Source organism: Diadema setosum, chromosome 2 (genome assembly GCF_964275005.1).
Source record: "Diadema setosum chromosome 2, eeDiaSeto1, whole genome shotgun sequence".
Classification (NCBI taxonomy): domain Eukaryota; kingdom Metazoa; phylum Echinodermata; class Echinoidea; order Diadematoida; family Diadematidae; genus Diadema; species Diadema setosum.
This window is the reverse complement of record NC_092686.1, coordinates 38,809,376-38,823,604: the sequence shown is the minus strand read 5'-3', so window position 1 is coordinate 38,823,604 and position 14,229 is coordinate 38,809,376. Positions and strand designations below refer to the sequence as shown.

The 14,229-nt window shown below is 37.7% G+C and overlaps 1 protein-coding gene across 1 annotated transcript in view; it reads right to left on the bottom strand.

Annotated features, from left to right (window-relative positions):
• Nucleotides 1–14,229, bottom strand: part of LOC140246293 (laminin subunit beta-1-like) — a 79,096-nt gene that overhangs the window by 40,588 nt on the left and 24,279 nt on the right. The window contains exons 4-8 of the mRNA XM_072325760.1: nucleotides 12,736–12,999; nucleotides 7,920–8,043; nucleotides 5,046–5,234; nucleotides 1,892–2,065; nucleotides 788–897 (exon numbers count right to left, since the gene is read on the bottom strand). Coding sequence (XP_072181861.1) covers nucleotides 788–897; nucleotides 1,892–2,065; nucleotides 5,046–5,234; nucleotides 7,920–8,043; nucleotides 12,736–12,999 — 861 coding nt within the window. The remainder of the gene's footprint in view (nucleotides 1–787; nucleotides 898–1,891; nucleotides 2,066–5,045; nucleotides 5,235–7,919; nucleotides 8,044–12,735; nucleotides 13,000–14,229) is intronic.

The following is a 14,229-nucleotide window of genomic DNA, read 5'->3' as shown; positions in this document are numbered from 1 at the left end:
GTAATACTACTACTGCATCACCTCTACTGATAATATTCCCCTATCATGACCCCTCTGCTCCATTCCCTCCCCCTCCTCCACTGCACCTCTACCACTGCTTCCATCACCACCATATGCAACACACATGAACTCTATCCTGAAATGTTTATTCTCTGTAGGCTACAAATTGTATCTATCTCATCACATTTCATTATTCCAGACATATTGAACATCAAGATATAATCCTATTGGTTGTTTTTTAATCTTTTTTACTTTAAAATGAGTGTCATTTGAGAGATTATATGAAAACTACTCAAAACTACTCAAAAAGGCGCTACATACCATCTACAAAACCAGTGCTGAAAAGGAATGAACTCAAAACACCAATCACTTTATCAAATATGTTCGATTCCAATCACAAAATACCTGCAGATACATTTGTACCACTAAAACACCACTGCAACCCTTTTCCTTGACTCAATGTGCATACCCAATAGCCCTGTTCTATTACCCATATTCAATATCTGACCTTATTCTAATAGCATGGTCCCAACAGAATCCCTCTAAAATCTCATATTTGAAAACTGAAATCTTATGTGTGACCTTACATCTGATAGCCATGTCCCAACATAATTCCTCGACACAAAATGAAATGCGAGTAATAGTATGGACATATCCCAGCATGTGTCAATCACTGTACATGGGATGGCATACTAGGGCCTGATTAAGAAGGTGCATGACAGTGTATGTGCTTTGAACCCATCCCTGTCTAAATAACGAATATGACCAAAGAGCACAATTGACTCACGTAGCAGCGGTCGCAGTTTTGGCCGGTGACATATCGCTTGCACCTGCAGTTGCCCGTCGTCTTGTCACATCCCATGTTGTTCTCTGATCCGAGTAAGTTGCAAGCACATTCTGGATGGTTCAAGGGAAGACAGGAAACAGAGAAAAATGATACAAAACTTGACTGAATGACTACCACTGCTATGTCCAAAAGAATAAAAAAGATATCTCTGATGGAAATAAATGCGTCAGTGCTCTTTCAAACTTTTAAACAGACTATGAAAGTCATATGAACTTTATCAAGATATTCAAGTAGTGGTAAGTCATATTCCCATAATGTCATCAAGTTTTCATTGATTTTCAATGATTAAGCATGTGATACAATCCTCTTGTCGAAAGAATGTTATTTAGTTATGTAATCTCATCACCTCTTTAGACATAGGTTTTAAATACTACTGACAGCTCAAAAGCAGAATCTTGTTTAACTTTGGAATAATGTCTGGTCTCCTACATGCATTTGTTCTCATTTATGACAGCTCAAAACTGAGATAAATCGCAACTCTTCCTAAAAAAAAAAAGTGGATGAGATCCTAAATGGCTTGCAGTGGTGAGGGTCTTTCACTTGTTATACTGCTTGAACATTGACTTTCCTTCAGGTCTGGGATTTACTGAAAGCAGTTTGACAACTCAGGAGAGAAGTATATCAGTAAGAATTATTCAGATGCATTCATGGTACATGTAACATATTGTCATTCATTTAACTCGGCAGAGTGCCACATTACTGATTCAACCATTCACGTACATGTATAGGGTGTAATGTGTGTGTTTATATACATATTGACATATCGATAGATAGATCCAGAGACAATGCTCTTGTAAATGGATGAAGAGACAGCATATTATCATTCATCTCAAAAAGCAAGCAGTCAAATCATCAAATCACCTTTTTGCCAAATCTAACAAAGAAAATTGGATTCCAAACTTCAGACGCATTTGAAATGCATGCCGGTACAAAAACATTTCATCCAGCAGTATGTAACAAGCTAATCTTTTTTTTAAGTGGGGTACAGAAAAGTTCTCTGCAAAGAAGCACAATTTTGTCTGGCAGGCAGGAGCGCAATATTACCTATGCAGCCCTCTGGGTTGTCCTCCCTCAGGTTCCAGTAGCCATCCTGGCAAACGTCACAGCGCTGCCCCGTCACATAGCGCTTGCACAGACACATGCCAGCCACCACATCGTCCACCGTGTGGCTGGCACACTCCCCGCCATTCTCCGAACCCGAGGGGTCACAGTTGCATGCTGGGAGATGAGGGTAGGGGGATGGGGGTAGAGAGGACAGGGAGTAAAGGGAGCTGGGTGAAGGCCACTCATATGATTAATGAACACACACACTCTGCTTCAACACATGCAATTGACTATACCTTCAACAGATGCATCAATGCATCACATCTGACACAGCACTGTCCTACAATACGTAATTTTCAAATACCTCCATTTTAGTGTTTGTGCGTCTCTTTTGCAACCCTGAAAATCAGACTCCTTTCATAAGCTGATATAATGTAGAAATTCAGATCTTTCCGCACAATTATGAAACTGGAAATTTCTTTATGATGGAGAGGGAAACAATACTTTAAGTTTCCGATGAATTTATTCACTAAGTTATTCTGATTTATTCTCTATGCGCAAAGGGCAATGCATTCTCAAGAAACATGGGGCTACATTATCATTTTATGTTGTTGAACTGTGAGGCATACTACTGTAAGATTTCATACAAGATATTGGGAGACACTATTCTTTAACCATGCAACATTTTGTGACATTTGCAAAAGGGATCTATTCGACCTTTAAGCCTTAATGTAAAATTTCTACGTCAACCTGATTCCTGTTTGATGAAAAGATTTGCTGTTATTGTTATTGTGATAATTGTAGCTACCACAGTAAAGGCTGACAAACTTGCAACTTTCATTGCACTTGTTGCTATCACCAAGCTGAACTGATCTCACATTGCTATCATAGCAAACTGCTTTTTAAATGCATGCCACACATGATATCTCCTTCTCTGTACTTGAACATTTAGTTCCCTGGATTAATTATCACTTTTGGTTTGTTTTACATCTCCCCCCCCCCCCCCACAAAAGCTGTTCAGCAGGCACTTTATGGAAGACAGAGCAGAAACAGTTGTCCCCAAACAAAAGTTCATCCAAGGCTCATGTGAATGAGACGGTGAAATCTTTGAATCGCACCCGTCAGTATGACCTTCTGGCCTTGTGCTGACATTAACTAAACCTAAATGTCATCAGCCTTTATCTAATTACAACTGAAAACAATTCTTCCTGTGACATCTGCAATACAGACAATATTGACTTCAGCTGATTAGCTATCACAAGCAAGATAGGACCATGGACTATTGACCATAAAAGAGATAATTTTCTTTGGCAGACAAGCATGTTTCAGCTAATTTACACAGTTGTCTGTCCCTTGTCTAGTAACTATTCAACTCCGTGTACATTACAATTAAACACATATTCACCGGTACTCTGAATGTTGGTGACATGTACAATGTATTGTATCAATCATATTAATTTTTTTTTTTTCAGATTGATGATTGCATTATGACTGCAACAACAAATACAAATGTATCCCACTGGCCAATGAAAACACATTAAACAAATCAGGACAATGTAAATACAAACTAGGTTACAGATCAGCTTGAAATTCGTATCTCCTAACTGACTAAAGTATTCATTTATGCAATGCCATGCATTCGGATTCACACATAGGAAGAAAAATGGTTTCCAACTTCATATCATAATTACAACTGAACTGCACATGCAGCTTGGGTGGAACCAAACCGCAAATAAGAGCAGCAAAGCAACGAATAAAATGCTGTAATACAAATATGCTCTTCAAGGGTTGGGATGTGAAACAAACGGAATTAATCAACTTTCACCAGAGTCCTTAAATACACTGCACCCTCTTGATTCATGATCAGGTAATGGTGAAAAACGATCATGACGTTCAAACACCAAAAACATGTTTGAGGTAAAATGCAAGCACCTGAAAATTGTGACATTGTTTGGGGAGTTCTTTTCTCTCTTTTACAGTTGGGTTCAGATTTTCCTTTTTCTTGTGCAAAAACACTACCATCTACAGATGAAAAACAAAAGCCCAGCTTAAGTGCTTCAAAATAGTTCTAAAATGTGACGTACAGATTGTAGGTAAAGAAACAACCGATGTAAAAATAATTCATGTTAAGTATCGTTAAATACTGAACAATAGTTACAGTATATTGGAATTGTTTTTAGAATAAGCCATCTACAGTTATGGTTTATTGACAATAATAGTGATATCTCCTTATATGTTACGCTTTATTGCAAAATTTGTTCATGGTAGGATGTTTTGTGAAACAACTGACCTACACATATGTATCAAGATATGACCACTTGAACATTTTTTAAATCACTGCTCCTAATGGTAAACAGTTGCTTTAATTTCAAGCATTACCTGTGAAAGAGGCCTGTAATACTTTTATTTTTTTCTTTTTAAATAACACTAGAAAAAGATCTGTGATTTGTCTGACATTCAGTTTGTAAGTTACACGGAACAACAGAGCAGAGAGAAAAGGAAGAACAATTAAAGGTACAGTTTACCTTTGGGAACAGTGATTTTAAAAATGTTCAAGTTATCACATTTGATGCATATATGTATGTCAGTTGTATCACAAAACATCCTATCATATAAAAATTTTGCAATAAAACCTAAAATATGTGGAGATATCCCTGTGTTCCTCATTAAACCATAACTGTAGACGGTTTAGTCTAGAAACAATTTTGTTATAACTATTGTTCACATTTCGTATATTTAACAATACTTAACATTGATTATACTGCTTTAAATTTGTACATTGGTTGTTTCTATCCCTAATGCACATTTAAGAACTATTTTGAAGCACTAAAGCTGGGTTTTTGTTTCATCTGCAAAAGGTAAATTATGCCTCTAATGTTGTTGATCTTTTGATTCACAGTGCAATGGTAATGAACTTGAAGCAGAAAGCAATGCTCAAACTGAGAATTCTTAAACAAACATTTGCAAAAGAAAAGAAAAAAGGCAAAAACAAAATGAGAAGAAATAATAATGTAATGACACATGATTTTATATCATCTCTTTTTTTTTTTAAGTGCAATAAAACCCTTCATCAAGTCTTTGGCAAGTATTTCATCCCACATGGAGCATGTTAGGGGATGAGAAAACTCAAGTGGAAAACCACTCAATGACTTACGGACACAGATGTTGGGGTCCCTGATGTCGCGGTCGGGGTGCATGTAAAAGAACGGCTTGCACTGCTCACAGTTGCGGCCCATGGTGTTATGCGTACAGTCATCACACACCCCACCACTGGCCCCATTCGTCAGCTCATACACTGCCGCGTCAAAGTGGCACCGCGAGGCGTGGTCGTTACAATTACACTCTGCACAGTGATTGAGGCAAGTGACATCAAAGACAGGCATTGAGTCCCATATGTTTTTGTGATTACAGGGAATGATTTTCCTGGTATCGCATAGTAATGTGCTATGCATTTTGGTATGACTGCTATACAAAATGTAATTTGCATAGCAGTTTCATTACATAGACTTGTATACCATTTTGTTGAAAATGTATGTCCATCGACAAAAATTGCTATTCAATTTCAAGAGGGAAAATTATTCCCTGAATTACACAAACAACAACAACATACTTAATACTAAAATAACACATGAATTCAGCAGCCGGCCTTACTGCAAATGTACTCATACCTCTTTCGGAGCTGCAACCTGAACATACTGTGACTGTATTTGAAAAATATATATGTGATCATACACAGGAATAGAAAGAGTTGGGGATTGTTGGAGAGGACAAGCAACACATCTTCCAACACATTCACAAGGATCACAATTTACACTGAACTGAACTTAACCCTTTGCCTACCAGATATTGCAATCCCCAATCACACTAACGCATGGCACATTTAGTTTCCATAGCGATGGCTTAACTAACAGGGAGATGACACATACTGTATGAAGGAGAAAAAAAAAAAAGAGGAAGGTAAAATGTACAGGTTGTAGGACAGACAAGGCTTTCTGTCTATTTCACTCAATCGTTTACATGCATACAAATATTTTGTAAGTACAGCCAGTTGAAAATTGAGCAAAATCTAAAACCTAACTTCAAAAACAAACACGAATTTGAAAACTGATTTATATCATCTCTAAACCATCTGAAAAAAAGTGCATTATTCAGCTGTGAACCATATCATCTTCAGTATTACCTGATGTATTCTTTTTGAGTATTAGAGATCAAAAGTGTGCCATTTTTATCTACACCTATTATAGTACTTCCCCCATCCTTGTCTGAATAGTTTCATACAAATTGCACAGCTCCTCATCCATGCAATAGCAAAGCTTTTGTGAACTGGCAATCACATTGCAAAGTGTTCTGATGGTTGCTGTATAGTAGACATGCCTGCGCTACATGTTTTCCCATTTCACCAGGCTAAAATGTTATAATTCTACATCTGTCAAGTTATGACACATTCATGTCTTCTAAAATCAAGCCATCAAGTCATAGCAAAATTAGACACAGTTCATCCCATCCAGCATCAGATAGATGCAGTCTTTACTAGAAAAAGTTATCGGAGACTCTCATCAGGCAAGTCTAACTTTAAAATAGGATGTAGCACTAAAAGAGTTCTACATGTCATTGACTGGAGTAATGTGGTACAATAAGTCTGGTATAGCTGGCTCCCAGTGGGAAAATACCAACATTGGATGCCAGCCTTGATGTCTCTACTGAGTGCAGAATTAGCCATCAAAAGCTGCACTGCTGCAATTTGCAAAATAAATTGACAAAAGTGAACCTACACCCTCAGGAAGCACAACATCCTGACATGATGTGCATTTAATATGAAAAAAAAAAAAATGCCAAGGATACTACCAATGTTATCAAAGTCATTTCTATATCATATCATCTGTATCACAAACGTGACCTATATGCATTAATATACAATGTACTGATAACCGTTGTTTTTATACTGATAACTGCTGTCTTTTTTTTTTTACTACCGCTTCATACGAATATCAAAAGTCTATTGTCAAAAATTCTGAAGCTCTTAAAAGTTGAGTTTTATTACCTGGTAAACATACATGTAAGTCACAAATTCTGCATGCTTGTGTTAGTCCAGGTCAATCAAATAGGAATGCAAATATACACTCAGACTAATATTTGTCAAGTCAGCCATTTTTTTTTAATCATTATTTTCTCCTTTTTTAGGAGCAGGTCAAGTTTCCATCTCACTAAGTACATGTAGCTCAGCTTTTTAAATCAAATATCACTGTGTGTTTAGTTGATGTTTATTGATTGAGCTCCAACACCTAAATAACAAAACAGAAGATATTTCATTTAAACTTTGTGTAACCAAAGTTATGAAGTCACAATTTTCTATGAAACAATGATGTCATATGCAAATTAGATGAGATGATGATGTCATATGCAAATTAGATGAGATAATGATGTCATCACCACACAAGTCATTGACCTATACACAAATCTTCCATACATCTTTTTTTTTACATGAAATCAAAAAGGAATTACTTTCATCACTTCAAATTACTGGAGAACTACAATGTCATGACTTACTTTTGAATGTCTTTGTCATTGCCAAACCAGTAACCAAGAACACTTCTTCTTCTTCTTTTTCTTTTTTGTACATACCAGTGAGATGGTTATGAGCCACTGGCAACATCACTTCATCTGATTTGCATATGAGGTGACAACAATATATCTTTATTCCTGAAAACTTTGATGACATTTTAACATTTCACAACTTCCTTTAACACATTGAGGACAGTTTGATTTCGCTACAACACGCATTTCCCATAGACGCTTGCCCGAGTATACTCGGGACTCGTCCTCAATGGGTTAATATTTTGTCTCTGATTTTGCTGAACCTTACCCCACTTAGCTAGTATTTACAGTATATCCCTCTTTCCATAAAAAGAAAAGACCAACACCAAAGAGCAGAATAAGTATACATAATACATTTGCCCTAAATCATCCATAGGCTGAAAAGAAAGAGGGACTCTACATAAACACCACATGCACAGTTGGAGATACTTACGTTTACACTCATTATTTTCACCCAAGACTCTAGCCGGTCTCCAGGGCTGGTCGTTGTAGAAGGGCTTGCACCTCTCACAGTTCTTCCCCTCAGTGTTGTGGATACACTCACACTGGCCATTTACCTGAAATAGTTGCAGATGATGAGGAAAGAATTGCATCAGATGGAGCACGTCAGAGCCATCACAGTGATTGCAAGTCAAACTAATGTCATTTCAATCCCTTAAACACTTTTGAAATGGTGAAACATAAAACACACACAAATTTAGAAGAAAAACAAAATTAAGCTGCAATTACTTATGTGTATCTATTTGTGTAATGTTATCCTTTTATTTCACTGAGAACACACTTGTTATTCTTTGTCTTTGTGCTTCTGAAATTTGTATTCAGTTTGCGTTTGACTGAATGTGGAAATAAATCAAATCAATTCAAATCAAATCAAATACCCAGAGGACATACACTAGACTAAGACTTCCTAAAGATTTGTGATAATTACAAATTTTGAGTCACAGTTTGACAGAGGGTTTAATGTACAAGCATCTATAGTGATACACAGCCCTTGACACCTTTGACCTTGAAAAGCTGTTGGTGGTAAGAACCTAGTAAAGAGGGGACAGGTTGAGATTAGGGTCTCTGGTTACCCCGGTTATACCTGAGGGGAAAGTCCTGTTTAATCTCTGCATTATGATTCACATCATACAGTCAGCCTCAGAGGAAGACATACATTAGGTCTCTGCGGGCACGAAACAATACATCACTACTCCCCGATCGGGTCATGTCATATCAGGCACTAAATCAAATCTGCACGAAATCATCGGGCTCCATTGCAACTATTGGTTGGTACAAGGGCGATGACAATGAGAATACCCCTGGCTGACTGCAAGCTGTGGTGGGTATGAACAGTTCAGGACAGGTGTTTCTCTCCAAGGCATGATGCACCAAAACATCCCTCAGCTATTTCCACAATAATGTCACGCTATGCCCTAAATCCACTGAGAATCCTACCCAGTAACTCTACATTGGCACAGAGCCACAAAAACCTGGATGTCTGCATAAAACATTTCTTGACATTCATTTTTTGTTATTGTCTGAAAACCATCAACAGATGGTAAACATTTCCTCGACTTAAAATACAAAAAGGTAACACTGTCAATATTTATAGTTATTGTCAGCTCTGTAAATGTATTATGATCCTTTTTTTTTTGCATATTTCAGACCTGTAAAAAAATATAATTTCATACATGTTACACTAATTTGACCTGGAAAAAATTGACTGGGTTAAGTACATTGTTAATAGTATGATTCCACACAAAGTTCACTTCAATTTGAATGAATAAACAGGGACGGCAGTTTGAATGAAAAAACAGGGTCTGAAATTCATCAACATGAAGCCTCTTCGTACATGAAAAGGCCTTAACTTTGAAACTGCCAGGGCCCGAATTCGGGCTCTTGCCTGAAAACTGGCATCCCTGAATAAAGTGAAATCATTTAAGCAGAATGGCAACAGTTTTATCAGAACAGGACACAAGTTTGACATTATCTTATCCAATAATGATACTGATACTATAAAACAAATTAGTTTAAATGTGATAATGTAATTGACTTCAAACTTTCATTGGGTTTTGCACAAAAACATCTGAAAATGAGTTTTTGGTTGATAAACTCAAAACTACAACACTATCCCATAAGACATTATTGCTTGCTTATTCAGATACAACAAACATCCGCTGCAAAGAAATAGAATTATCTCTTGTGCAAAAAAAAAAAAAAAAAAAAGAGTCTGTTACATCTTCATCTCATCTTACGTCCAGCATGTACAGTGGTTGCAATCACCACCACCATTTCATGAAAATGTGAAATTTTAGAACTAATTGATTTTGACATAAGGTCAGATACTTGGAAACCTCTTCTACTCTCTATCACTTTATCCCATGATACAAAGTTCAACTTGAACATGGTGTGGGATTCACTTAAAGATACTTTGTGGGGTCTCTGGAGTCAGAGACATACAAGTGTATTGATCGTTGAAATATTCTAAACTGCTCACTGCAATATCATGATCTCTTCAGCAAAGACTTTAAAGGTAACCCAAACCCAAAGAGAAATGTGGATGTAAAGAAAATATGTAGGGAATTCCACAAAAATTTATTTTTCATGAAAATTATACATTCTATCAACTTGAAACTGACATACATTGTACAGCCTGTATGTTAAGGGTAACAATACTATTCCCCCTGCTTTCTGAAAGTGGTTAGTCAAGTGCTCTTCATTATGCTAGAAATGTGAATTTTTGTGGAATTTTCGTAATTAAATATTTTCTTAAAATTGTTGTCCGCTCATACGACATAACCTCTAGTAGTCTCCTCATCAAGCGGTTCCAACACCAAAACTTAAGAAATTCATAACTTTTGCATCGATCGTCCGATTTTCCTCAAACTTTCACTGATGTATTCTACTAATGTTGCTCCTTTCACTCAATCCACATTGCTCTTTGGGTTTGGGTTCCCTTTAAGTAAAAAATAACAGACACTAAAATACACTTAAAAACCTAAGCATCAGTAACTCTTATCAGCAAAGCAGAGAAAAACCTTCAGGCATCTGTATAGTCACTGCATTGATGATTTAAGAAACACTCATGGACTCAACTGTCTCTTAGGCTTTTGCAAAGATAAGGTGTTGATGCTACACTGTGTGTACTAATCAAATCTCATTCCTGTATGCATACTGCATGCTAGTTCTGTCATTGCACCTCTCAGATAACCCCATGTACCTCCCCATCCCAAACGTGATACTGTATTTAGGCCCTGTGCCCCATCGCCCATTCTAAACGCATAACTGCGGGCTCTGCACCTTCTCCGGTGTACTGTGTGCCTTGTAAGGGGAGATGGGCTCTTGATTGATTGGGCAATGAAAATGCACTCAATCAAATCGGTACAGCCAAGAAGATACAGTGTACATGGTAGGAGGGTCAGAATTCCTTCTCCATGTGTAATTTACGCCAAGCAATTACACCATCCCCACTAGAAGGATCTGCCGGTACTTGGGATCTTAGGTGATCCTCTTAATGAGCTCAAATCTTCAGTCCCATAAGCTTAAAAATGAATAGTACAAGAGGAAGCAAAGTGACAACTTTCATCATTACGATACATGGCTCAACTTGTGAGTGTAATTGGCTCTCTATTAAAGTCTTTTGAGTGTTATTAAAACAAAAACAACAAGATCGTTTATTACAGCTTGCATCTGATGATTCTAAAGTTTTAGACCATTAAAATCATCTGATTCAGCAAGCAAAGAGAGCAATTTAGTTGCATGGTACTTAGCCCTTTTAACCCTTAACAGAACTTCACAATCAATTCAATCAACCTCTGGATATATCATGGGTGCGTCCTGTAGTGTTGCACATTATCTTGTGAGGTCTGTTACCCAAACAGATGGTCAAGTGAATGTGTGTAGTCCCACCTTAAATTGGTGTTTCAATAACTGTACCCTTCTTCCTTTGCACCATTCTCATGGCTTTGCACTTTACACTTTTCATGGCTTCATAAGTCTGCTTTTAAATTCCCTTCAATAAAATTGTTGCAACTAGATGTACACACACTGCTTGCAGCACTGATATTTTTGAAGTATCAAAGTGTGACTTTGAGTAATTCCCAATAAAACATTCTTATTGAGGTTGTTCCTTCAATCGTTAGCAAGAAATATACAAAATGCTGCATAACTGTAGAGTGACATGACCTGCTACAGGGGCCCACCATAGACAAAGAAAATTCAACTTTTTCCAACTTTTCCTTCGGGTTATTTTGCAAAGCATTATATGTGTAACTGCATCATCAACTGAGGATTTGAACAATGTTTCTGAATGATAAACACTTCCTTAGAATGGGCGTCACTACAGTGCCAGCATACACACACACACAAACAGGCATACACACACAAACACACACACACACACACACACACACATGCACGCACACACAAAACTGATATAATTCACATAATTTTAATAATGTGAAACTGTTAACATATGGCCGCTATTTTGACCTCTTTTCTCCCCATCTGCTACTTTCTGTTTCTCCCATGTGTTTCTCAGTGGGTATTTCCCTCTGGGTAGAGGCCTTATGGCCCGCTGCTTGCTATTCCCTGACCAACACCCAGCAAGAATAGACCGATTTGGTTCCTGCAATGCTGAGCTCTTTAGAAGAAAAAAAAACACATAAAAACAACAGGGGGCAACTACTTGCTTTAACCTCATTTCAACTGCAAATTTTTACTTTAAAGATTTAAGCTCAGAGCAGTCTTGGGAAATGACTGAAATACATCTGGCAGAGTTTCACTCCAAGAACAAGAACGTCTTCTTCCATAGTACACAGAAACAACAGTGGCATAGCAGCAACAGAAGAGTTAAAATAGCACTATCTAGATGGCATAGCAATCTGCATCGTAAGAATATGAATCTGTTGGGTACTTTTTAAAACTTTATGATGACCTTTATCACAAAAAACCTCTGCCCCTGACTACTAGAAGCTGCCCTGTAAAGAAGATGTCCCCAAAATAATAACTACTAACAGAAAATTAGATTAGACGTAACAAAATGTATTCAATAAGACAATACAGGTAAACTGACAGTTCAATACTTCATCCTCATGGAAAGAGAAATGTCCATAAATCTGAACACATCTATATATATACATATATATAGTAAACTGGTTTATTCATATACTTGAAGGCGGTTAAGAGTTATTCCATGCAAGAGGACAGGAAAGGAGTTCAACTGAGGAGTGCAACCAAGAATCTTACTTGCAATCAAAGAATCTTACCATCTGTTCCTTGGTCTCCATCCCATCAGCAGGCAGGCAGCGAGAGGCGTGGTTGAAGCAATGGCAGCTTCCCCTAACCACCATCTCATAGAGGGCGTAGTAGTACTTGTTGAAGACCTCCTCCCCGTCGTCGAACAGGTGGTCGCCAAGGAAGTGGAGCTCGGTGAAGTTGATGCGCAGGTTGGTGACCTTGATGAGGTCCTGGACCTCCGGGCTGTAGGGGTTCTGAATGTCGATGTTTGGTGGGAGCACACTGAGGATGACCTGGGGGTGGTGACCAGAGATTAATACAGAATGATGCCAAGTCAAGAAACTGCTGTGGAAAACAACAAATTGTTTTCATACTGGCAATCAAAAAGCCTTACAGAGGAGTCATGACTGGTACGAGAATAACAAGACCTGAAGAAATGCATAATGCAGCGCACCTCTCGAAGGGTAAGTCATGATGAGGACTATTGAAAAGTCAACATGAAATAAACAAGTTACAGAAAGGTTATGAGGGCTGTGAGGACAGAGATACATGCCATATGAAGTCATGGCAGCAATATACCCCCTCTCCCATTCCATCCCTTCACCCCCCCCCCCCCAAAAAAAAAAAAAAAAAAATGTCAAATCCTCCCCTGCTATTTTTGTAGCACAGTAAACAGATCTATGTAATCCTGCTTCACAACAACTCACAGTGAGATAAACATGCACAGGGTCATATTCCAGTAGGCCATTAAATTTTGAATAAAATCAGATGATTAAGTATGCCTTTCACATGCTTTCTTAAATCACTGTAACGAGGCATAGAATTAAAAGTTTCAGAAGACCCATTTTTGACAAGTTTGTGTTCATCATATTCCACCACTGGGACATGTAAAAATGAGCATGAAGACCGACAGAAACTATAGAGAAAAGTCACTAGATACTTAAATACTTTGGCATAGTCATGAAAAGAATGTTGGTAATAAGTGTACCAAGGTGAAGATTAATCTGATAATCCTTTCACAATGGTTGTCATGGAGATCTAAATCCCCTGTTAGTTCCACACACAGTACAGGCTGACTGGGTGCACTTGAATGGACCCTCAACTTCAAGCTCCCTTTCTGTGAAGTAGCATTCTATATTCATGATATCCATCATTTATTTCAGTGAGTTAGGAACATTCAAGTTTAAGTTACATATCATCATAAAGCTAGGAATTTCCTCTTTCAGAATTCATCAAAAACTTCAAAATCTCAGCAACTTTTTGCGGGTTTATGTGGAGCATGGTCGCATGTATCACTTGATGTATTCCACCAGCAGAAAGTGCCCTTATTCCCAATTGCATTGCCCTAGGCTAAAACGTAAAGTGCTCTTTCAAGCTACTTCTTTCTATTGATCTGATTCCCTTCCTTCCTAACTTGAATACATTTCTTGTAACATACAATGTAGGTATTCAGTCAAGCTACACAGCCTATGTATAGGTACAATCACTGGTGCAATAAAGCTGCTGCCTCTTCACAAAAGAAA